Source organism: Chrysochloris asiatica, unplaced genomic scaffold (genome assembly GCF_000296735.1).
Source record: "Chrysochloris asiatica unplaced genomic scaffold, ChrAsi1.0 scaffold00033, whole genome shotgun sequence".
Taxonomy (NCBI): Eukaryota; Metazoa; Chordata; class Mammalia; order Afrosoricida; family Chrysochloridae; genus Chrysochloris; species Chrysochloris asiatica.
This window is the reverse complement of record NW_006408551.1, coordinates 4,040,514-4,050,409: the sequence shown is the minus strand read 5'-3', so window position 1 is coordinate 4,050,409 and position 9,896 is coordinate 4,040,514. Positions and strand designations below refer to the sequence as shown.

The 9,896-nt window shown below is 40.4% G+C and overlaps 1 protein-coding gene across 1 annotated transcript in view; it reads right to left on the bottom strand.

The window, feature by feature from the left end:
* MARS (methionyl-tRNA synthetase) overlaps positions 1–9,896 on the bottom strand; it is a 33,093-nt gene that overhangs the window by 13,575 nt on the left and 9,622 nt on the right. The window contains exons 8-11 of the mRNA XM_006859475.1: positions 9,154–9,270; positions 8,804–9,007; positions 6,406–6,607; positions 4,300–4,374 (exon numbers count right to left, since the gene is read on the bottom strand). Coding sequence (XP_006859537.1) covers positions 4,300–4,374; positions 6,406–6,607; positions 8,804–9,007; positions 9,154–9,270 — 598 coding nt within the window. The remainder of the gene's footprint in view (positions 1–4,299; positions 4,375–6,405; positions 6,608–8,803; positions 9,008–9,153; positions 9,271–9,896) is intronic.

Below are 9,896 nucleotides of genomic sequence, written 5' to 3'. Positions count from 1 at the left end.
TATGAAGAAAAACGTGGCATCAGGATTGGAGGGAAGACTCTTTAACAACCTGCGATATGCAGATGATACAACCTTGCTTGCTGAAAGTGAAGAGGACTTAAAACATTTACTGATGAAGATCAAAGAGCACAAAGCTTTCAGTATGGATTACATCTGAATGTAAAAACAAAAATCCTCACCACTGGACCAATAAACAACATTCTTATCAAAGGAGAAGACTGAAGTTGTCAAGGACTTCATTCTTCTTGGATCAACTATCAACACTCATGGAAGCAGCAGTCATGAAATCAAATGATGTATTGTGCTGGGCAAATCTGTTGCACAAGGCCTTTTTTAAAGTGTTGAAGAGCAAAGATGTCAACCTGAAGACTAAGGTGCGCCTGACCCAAGCCATGGTGTTTTCAATAACCTCATATGCATGTGAAAGCTGGACAGTAAATACGGAAGACCATAGAAGAATTGATGCATTTGAGTATGGTGTTGGAGGAGAATACTGAAAGTACCATGGGCTGCCAAAAGAACTAACAGATCCATGTTGGAAGAAGTGCAGCCAGAGTGCTCCTTAGAGGCCAAGATGGCCAAACTTTGTCTCTCATACCCAGTCGCTGGAGAAGGATATCATGTTTGGTAAGGTGGAGGGTCAGATAAAAAGAGGAAGATCCACAACAAGATGAACTGGCCAAATAGTAGCACTGATGGACTCAAGCATGGCAACAGTAGTGAGGTTGGCCCAGGCATTGGGCAGTGTTTCATTCTGCTGTGCATAAGGTCACTATGAGTCGGTACCGACTCGATGGCACCTAACAACAACAATGTACAATAATCAATTCAATACAAATACAACACCACCACAATGTCTCAGAAGCAACAGACCATTTCTGTTCACATGAAGACATAAGACACAGTGGGTCAACTGACCAAGAGATGGAGCTAGAAAACATTTTTTGAGGCAAAAAAGACATTGGAACTACCTGAAAAAGAATTTAAGAGAGTAATATTTGGGTACCTTCAAATTATTGACAGAAAGTTTGAAGAAAACAAGGAAGAAGTGAGGAAAACACTACAGAAACAAACAAATTAGTAAAATACTGGAGATAATACAAAACCTTCAAACAGATATCCAAAAGATTAATATTAAGATTTCAGAAATATACAATACATTAAAAGGACAAAGGACCAGATTTAAATAAATGGAAGCCCAAATTAGTGAGCTTGAAGATAAATTCCTCGTTAATAGTATGCTAGAAGAACAATCAGAAAAAAAGATTGAAAAGATAAAAAAAAAGCCTAGGATTCATATGAGATAATGTGAAGAGGAATAACTTACAGGTAATCAGAATTCCAGAACAGAAGAGACAAAGAAAAGCACAGAAAAGATAGACAAAGAGCAGTTGGAAGAAAATTTATCTAACATCATGACAGATGAGAAGATAGCATACAAGAAGCTGAACATACCCCAGAGAGGACAGATCCAAAAAGAAAATCACCAAGACATATCATAATCAAACTTTCCAAAACCACAGACACCGTATACAAAAACAAACACAACATGGATTAAAGACTGAAATGTAAAACCCAGAATTATAAAAATCATCAATGAAAAAATAGGGACAAACTCAGGGGCTCTAATACATGGCATATACTGTCAAACTAAAAACACACAAATAGTAGAAGGCAAAATAGATGACTGGGGCCTCCTAAAAATCAGACCCTTAGGTGCATCAAAAAGATTTCCCCAAAAGAGTAATAAGAGAGCCTACTGATAGGAAAAATTTTTCAATGACATATCATACAAGGGATTAATGTCTAAAATCTACAGAAAATGACAACACTTCTACAAGAATAAGACAACCCAATTAAAAAATGGGCAGGGGATATGAACAGACCCTTCAAAGAAGACACTCAGACAGCCAACAAGTATATGAAGAAATTTTTGTACTCATTAACTATTGTTGTAAGGTGCTGTTGAGTAGGTTCCGACTTACAGCAAACCTATGTATACAAAACGGAAACACTGCCTGGTTTGCACCATCCTCACAATTGTTACACTTGAATCCGCTGCTGCTGCCACCATGCCAATCCATCTTCTTGGGATGTGTGTGTGTGTGTGTGTGTGTGTGTGTGTGCTTTTTTGCTGACACTGTACTTTACCAAGCATGATGTCATGATGTGCTTCTCCAGTGCCTGACAACATGTCCAAAGTCTGAGACAAAGTCTCGCCATCATGACTTCTAAAGAACATTCTGGCTATACTTCTTCTAACATAATAGTTGTTCTTCTGGCAGTTCATGATACTTTTAATATTTTATTCCACCACCATAACTCAATTCTTCTATGGTCTTCCTTATTCACTGTCTAACTTTCACATGCATATGAGTCTATACACAATATCATAATGTTGTCCAGTGTGCCTTAGCCTTCAAACTAACACCTTTGCTCTTAAACAATTTAAAGAGGTCTTAGGCAGCAGATTTGCCCAGTGCACTTCTCTGAGTATACACTTTACATGGTTTTACTTTTTAGAAGCATACTGATATTCTACATATTCAAAGTGTAAAATTAATTAAGGATGAGAAAAAGCAAATTACCTTAAAACTAAATTAACCAAATTTATTAATTTATGTCAGTAATATAATTGCATTGTTACAGATTAATTGAATTATGTTCCCCCAAAATATGTGTTTTAAATCCTGTTGCTCTAAGTCAAAATGGATTGGGTTTTGATTTGTTTTTGTTTTTTAATTAATGCCTGTAGTTATAATCTCATTTGGGAATGCGTTGTTTCTATTATGTTATCATGGCAGGATTAGTGTAGGGTGTATCATGAGTCAATCTCTTTTGAGATATAAAAGAGATTAAACAAGCCAGCAGAACAGAAATGGGGAAGAGATGCCAAGCCTCATGAAAACTGCCCAGGAGGTAGAAGCTCAAAGAGACAAGGACCTCTTCCTCCAGAGCTCACAGAGAACGCCTTCCCCCAAGTGCTGGCACCCTAAATTTGGGCATCTAGCCTCCTAAACTTTAAGAAAATAAATTTGTTAGCTAAAGTCACCCATTTGTGGTAGGAATAGATAACTAAGTGTACTAAAGGGGAAAAAAACAAATTTTAAAAATTCTGACAACATTCTTTAACTGTATACCTTCAGTTGGGGGCTGGAGAGGGGTAGGGAGACATGAGAACCAACAGAGAACTAATGTGCAAGAAAGGAGATATAAATATAGAATCAGGGAAAGCCAGGCCCACTTCTAAGCAGTACTCATTTTCCTTTGTGTCTATTCAGAAATGTTCTACATTTCTGCATACAAAATCCTTATGTCTTTTATTCCCCTTAATATAAATTACATCATGGCATTCACACTGTTCTGCTACCAGCTTTCTTTTACTTTATAAACTTGTCTTGACGAATTTTCCACTTTAGATCTGCCTTTTGAAAATGTTTTAACATTTTGTCTGGAAATATTTTCAAGCCCACAAAAAAGTTGCAAAAAGCAGTACAAAGAAACCCCATGTTCTTATTGTCCAGATTCAGTGATTGTTAAGATTGTGCCCCATCTGTTTTAGCATGTTCTCTTCCACTCTCTACTGTGCTAGCATGTACCCTACAATTTTTGTTGCTGTTAGGTGCCACTGAGTCAATTTTGATTCATAGTGATACCACGTTACACAGTAGAACTCCACATAGGGTTTTCAGGGCTGTAATCTTCATGGGAGCAGATCACCACGTCTTTCTCCCCACAGTTGGCTAGGTGGTTTTGATCCACCAAACAACTGAACACTTAACCATTGTGCCACTAATGTTCCTTTTCTCTACCTTAAACCCAAAACCAAACCTGTTGCCCGGGGGTCAATTCCAACTCATGTTCCATAGGGTTTGCAAGGCTTTAGTATTTAAGGAAGCAGACTGCCACACTTTTCTTCTACAGAACCACCAATCTTTTAGTGAGCAGCCGAACACTTCACCACTGTGCCACAAGCCTCTCTCTCAACAATGTGCTGCTGTGAAGTGCCACTGAGTTGATTCCAACTCACAGCAACCCCTTACAGGATTTCTGAGGCTGTAAATCTTTGTGGGAGCAGAACGTCTCATCTTTCTCCCACAGAACAGCAGTGGGCTCTAATCTCAATTTGTGGTTCTCAGTCCAGTGTTGATCCTACAGTGCCACAGTGCTGTCCTCTACAATAAGCATCTAGAATTTTTAAATGAACATTGAAATTTTTGAGAGTGATTTGTTATATCAGTATTTGTGGCTGGGAAGAGGTTGCCCAGACTAGCCTGAGGGAAAGGCTGATTTACTTACCTTAGGCAAATCCAGAAACAGATGTCTGGAGGATCTCACCACAGGGCATGATCTGCAAACTTTACACTGAGGCTTCTGTGAAAGGAGAGTCAAGAGACAGGTTGAACTACAGTGGGACAGTCAGGAGCAAGACTGCAGGCCCATGGGAGTTGTCCAGGCAAAAAGGCAGAAAGGGTAAGTTCCCTGGTTTGCCATTCAGCTTAGCTTCATTATCACACCTAGCCAACTCCTCACTACTTGGGCTTTCCCTGAATTTGACGGCTCAAACCTGTACTAGCTACATTTGTTCCTCAGCTTCATCTCTGTCCTATCACTCCAAAGAGCAGGGAAAAGTATTGTCAGCATAAGCCAGGTACTGAGTACTTCACTGCACTTAGCTGTGTGATAAGAAGACAGAGTCCCTGTCCTTGAGGAAACTGCGATCAAATTAGGGAGAGATGGCTGGCCTAAGAAACAAGTGTACACCTTTAAGGAACAAAATGTCAAGAAATACCGTGTGTTAATCAGTTAGCACTGTGCTATGAAATAGACAAGTTGAGTTTATACTTCTCAACCCTTTGCTTGTGCTCCAGACCAACTGATCTGCTTTGTTTAGCTCTTTCTCTCTTCTATAAATACCGTTTCAAATATAATTTGTGTGTGATACAAATTGAGTATATAAACACTGAAGGGTTATGGCTAAAGGAGAGTTAGGGGTGGGAAGAGTGCAGAGGAGCAAATAATCAACACAAGGTTCCAAGTGAGTTTTGATCTGGTTTCTGAAGGTGAGAAATTAAAACTCTCAACTTCTTTACTGAACTCATGCCTATATGCTTACTGAACAACTTAGCTTGAATGTTTGATAGGCATCTTGAGCTTATACAGGACTATGGCGCTCTTTCCTGACAGTCTGTTCTTCTCCCAGACTTCCCATGTTAGTAAACGGTACTATTACACACCCAACTGCACAAAGCCAATATTTCACAATTCATCTTACTCTTAACCAAGCTCTTCCCCAACTTTCAGTCCATTCAGCTCAATAAAGCCTTACCGCCAAAATATATCTCAAATCCTATTTCTCCCCATCTCATTTCTACTGCTATTAATCCAGTCTAAACCACTATCATTCCATTTCTAGACTATTGAATTTTTATGAAATAACATATATGTTATGAGATTTTCTGTTTTAGGTCTTTGTGAGTTTTTTTTGTTTTGTTTTTTTCTGTTCTTTTCACACATCCTCTCATGTCAGCTACCTATGCATGTTAAACGTGTGTAATATGTGTGCTCGTCTATATATGAGGAATATGGTACTACTCTAGCCTCCAAACTGATGTCCCCGCCTTTTTTCTTGCTTCTCTTCCATCCATTTCCCACAGAGCAGTTTGCCAGGAGACTAAAATAATGCCTTGAATGGCTTATGAGGCTCTGGTATTCTGTCTTCCTCTCTGACTTCATCAGTCTACTCTCTCTGCTCTTTGCTGCTTCAGGGTCTTTGCCATTTCCTGATTCTGCTGCTGGGAGAATTCCTAACTCCACTATCACCTGGCTTCTTCCTGCTCATTCTTCAGTTAAACTCTCATTATAAATACTACTCCTCTGAGGCTTTCCCTTATCATCTAACTTAAACTCTTTCCTCCAGACATCACTCAGTATGGCAGCTTATTCTGTATTATTTATTTCCTTGTTTACTTGGCTCCTCTCCTCAATAATTCAATATCTAACCCATCCATTGTTGTATTCCCAGCACCTACAACTGTGACTTGCCTATTGTATAAATAAATAAACAAATGAATCTTCATAGACTAGCAGAAGAAACGGGCATTTATAGAAGAGAGAAAGCTAAACAATGGCTGATCAATTGGTCTGGAGCAGAAACAAAGGGATGGGAAGTATAAACTCAACTTGTCTATTTCCTAGTACAGTGCTAACTAAGCACACAGTAGATGCACAATCAGTGTTTGTCAAATGAACTGAATGATGACTTGGTAAGACAGGGTAGAAAGAACCACTAGTGAAAGCTCTCAAAATGATAAAATTAATATCTTGACTAGGATGCGACTGGGAGTCCATCCCTTAAGAATGGGAATTGTCTCCTACATGGCTCCCATGATGTTCTCCTCTCACCTTAAGCTCAATAGCATTGATGAGCTTGCCGCACTTGTCACACTGGTCACCCCGGGCCTCCTCATAGCCGCAGAAGGGACACACGCCCTCCACAAAGCGGTCAGCCAGGAAGCGGGCACAGCGCTCACATCGCAGTTGCTCCACAGTATCTTGCAGCACAAAACCTCGTGCCAACAAGCGCTGGAAGATGTCCTGGGTGATTCTGGTTAGGTGAGCAAGGGGAAAAAGAGTAACAGGTAAGAGGAAGCAGTAGTGTACCCCAACCTCCTACCACTCTAACCAAGGACCCATTTACTCCAAGCTCCAAGGAAATCAGGCAAAGGGCCCGAGGCAATAGCCATCAATCAACTCATCTTCAGGGAATTTTACTGGATGAGCCCAGACCCCTCATTCCCTAATTGCCTAAACAATCTCTTTCCTCATAACCTGAAATGCTATTTTTTTGAACTCCCACTTACCTGTTTTTGTACTCATCACTAACCAGAATCTGTGAAAGAATAGCATGGTCTGTACTAATATGTTCTAACAATTAAAATCAATTACGCCAAGTTCTAAATTACACACTGGTGTCAGCTGGCAGACTGTCTGCTCTGTAACATTTTTATAAGAATAGATAAAAGGGAGAATCCTGATTCTCCTGACAACAAGAAGTATGAGGGGTTTTCAAAAAGTTTATGAAAAATACATTATGAAAAAACTATGCATGGATCCCAATTTTTGTTTATGTACCAAAATAAACTTTTGTACTAACTTGGAAGCAGTATAGAATAAGCACTAGACTGCAAGCCACAAGGTTAGCAGTTCAAACCTACCAGCGATTCCACATAAAGCTTCAGAAACCCTACACAGGGTCACTATGGGTCAGAATCCACTTAATAGCAGTATTTTTTTGGGAGGGGAGGGGTTACCTTGTTACAACGTCTAAACAAGATCTAGTTTGAGGCACTAAGAAAGAAGAGCTCAATTTAAAAAGAGCCCCTATCAGAGCAAGATGAATTCTGATAAAATTGAAGCAAGAACAAACATAAAATTTATAGTGTAGCTTGGGTGACAAGACAGTGAAATCATTAATGTTTTAAGAAAAAAATTATAGGAACAATGGCCCAAAGAACTCGGCAGTTTACAAGTGGATAAGTCATTTTAGGAGTCCTGGTGTGGCGCTGTGGGCTAATGCGCTAGACTGCAAAGTCAGTTTGAGTCAGTCAGTGTGGTTCAAGCTCACCTGCCGCTCCTTGGAAACCCTATACACGGTCGCTATGGAGTCGGAACTGACTCGACAACACTTAACAACAACAAGTTATTTTAAGAAAGAAAAAATGATGTTGAAGATGACGCCCAAAGCAGCAGAGCATCCACAACAACTTGTAAGGAAAAAATTTTGTTCGTTGCCTGATAGTTAATAGCAAAAACAATAACCAACACCAAAGACATCTCCACTATTTTAGCTTACACAATTCTGACTAAAAATTAAAGCTGAGCAAACTTTCAGCCCAATGAGTGACAAAACTAAGTTGCACCCAGATCAGCTGCAGACAAGAGCAGAATTTTCTAAGGAAATTTCCAACAAATTTCAGGATCAAGATCCTGAAGACACACAACAACAATAACAATCTTAAAATATCTTTAAAGCATACAGCACCCATTTTTTCTTAGTCAATCATATGAAAAAGGCTGCACTCACCTGGGTCAATTCCCAGTCAGTTCTTCAGAGATGGACTAAATGTCTAGTATCATTGATTATAAAAGTATCTTGATCTTAATTGAGCTTTATGTTGGGAAATAAAGTTTCTAATTTTTATTTTTATCTTTTAATTCCATTTATTTTTTTCACAACTTTCTGGAGACCTCTTTTACATTTATTATAAATGCATATTGGAATGAGAGAATGTCTAAGATCCCATGACAGCCAGGGAGGAAGGTAGAAGATTGCCCTGAGCACAAATCCTAGTTCTTCCCTCCCTCAGCTGCTCTTTCAGCCCCTGGCTGAGCTTCTGCGCAAAATGAGTCCACTCAGTAATGCTCAATTAGACTAATGATCGATCAGGGCCATATTCAGATGCTAAATTTAAGAGGAGTCCCTGAGTGGTGCAAACAATTCATGCATTCAGATGCTAACCAAAACACTAGTGGTTCAAGTCCACCCAGAGGCACCTTGACAGAAAGACCTGGTGATCTACTTCTGCTAAATCAACTACTGACAAACCCTACAGAGCACAGTTCTACTCTTAATATCCATGGGTCACCATGAGTTAGAATTGATTTGATGGCAAATGGTATTTTGAGGGGAAGTTCTTAGGCAGTTCCCCTTGTTCCTTTGGTCTCCAGGACATTCTCAATGCCCCAACCCCAGCCATCACACCCGTTTCTGCCTCTAATCACAACTATACAGGGAACCTACTTGGTCTGCTGTGGAGTAGTGGTGCGACCAAAAATATCAAAGGAGATATTGAACCAGCGGTAGATGTTGGCATGGATGGTATGGTATTTGTCACAGATCTCCTGGGGACTTAGACCCTCCTCCATAGCCTTGGTCTCTGTTGCTGTACCATACTCATCTGTCCCACACAAATATAGGGTGTTCCACTGGCGCAGGCGGGAATATCTGAAAGAGAATTTGGTGATCATAGAGGGCCCTGTCTTTGCTGCTTTCTTGTCCCCAGGATCCCTCCAGTTCCTACTCCCAAGGTATCTACTCCCTTGGGGCCCACCCAACCCTCAGAACATCTCTCCCCTAGTAGCTGGCTCCACCTGGCAAAGACATCTGCACTGAGCACACAACCAATGATGTTTCCAAGGTGGGGGACATTGTTGACATAAGGGAGGGCGCTGGTGATGAGCACATTCTTCTCCCCAGCCACAGGTAACCTGGTAACAAAGGAGAGAAAAAAGACTAATGGGAGAAATGCAAGGGTCATGAAGTTAGAATCAAGAGAGACTAAAAGCACATGCAACACCCAGAATCACAGATTTATTTCAGTCAAAAGCTCATGTAATGTGACCTGGACCGGATGACTGGATGATCGGAGCTCAATGAGGAGAGGAAAGAAGAGGGGAGAAAAAAAAAAAAGAGTGAGCTGATACAGTCTGATGAACTTGACCTATACCTATGGAGCAGCGACTCAAAAGAGGGAACAAATCCTCACAGCAAGAAACATTCACACACCCCCACACGCACACACACACAGAGTGGACAGAAAAGGGCAGGTTGGACATTGGATACTCAAACGGGGAGGGGAGGACTACAAAGGCAAGAAGTGACGGGCTTACAAGCTTTCAAGAGGGAACCTGATGTTAGGGAGCATGGCAGAAGGCAGAATCTCCAGAAGGTACTATTCAATCTGTCTGGGCGGAGCTGATGAAAGGAGATACAGATGGGTAACTCGTGATACTGTAGTGAATAATGCTTATAAGGACGCATTATGAGGGTTGGAAATGCAAAGGTGGAAGTTTTGTAACAAGGAAGGGAGTGACTGATTCTCCAGGATAGGAAC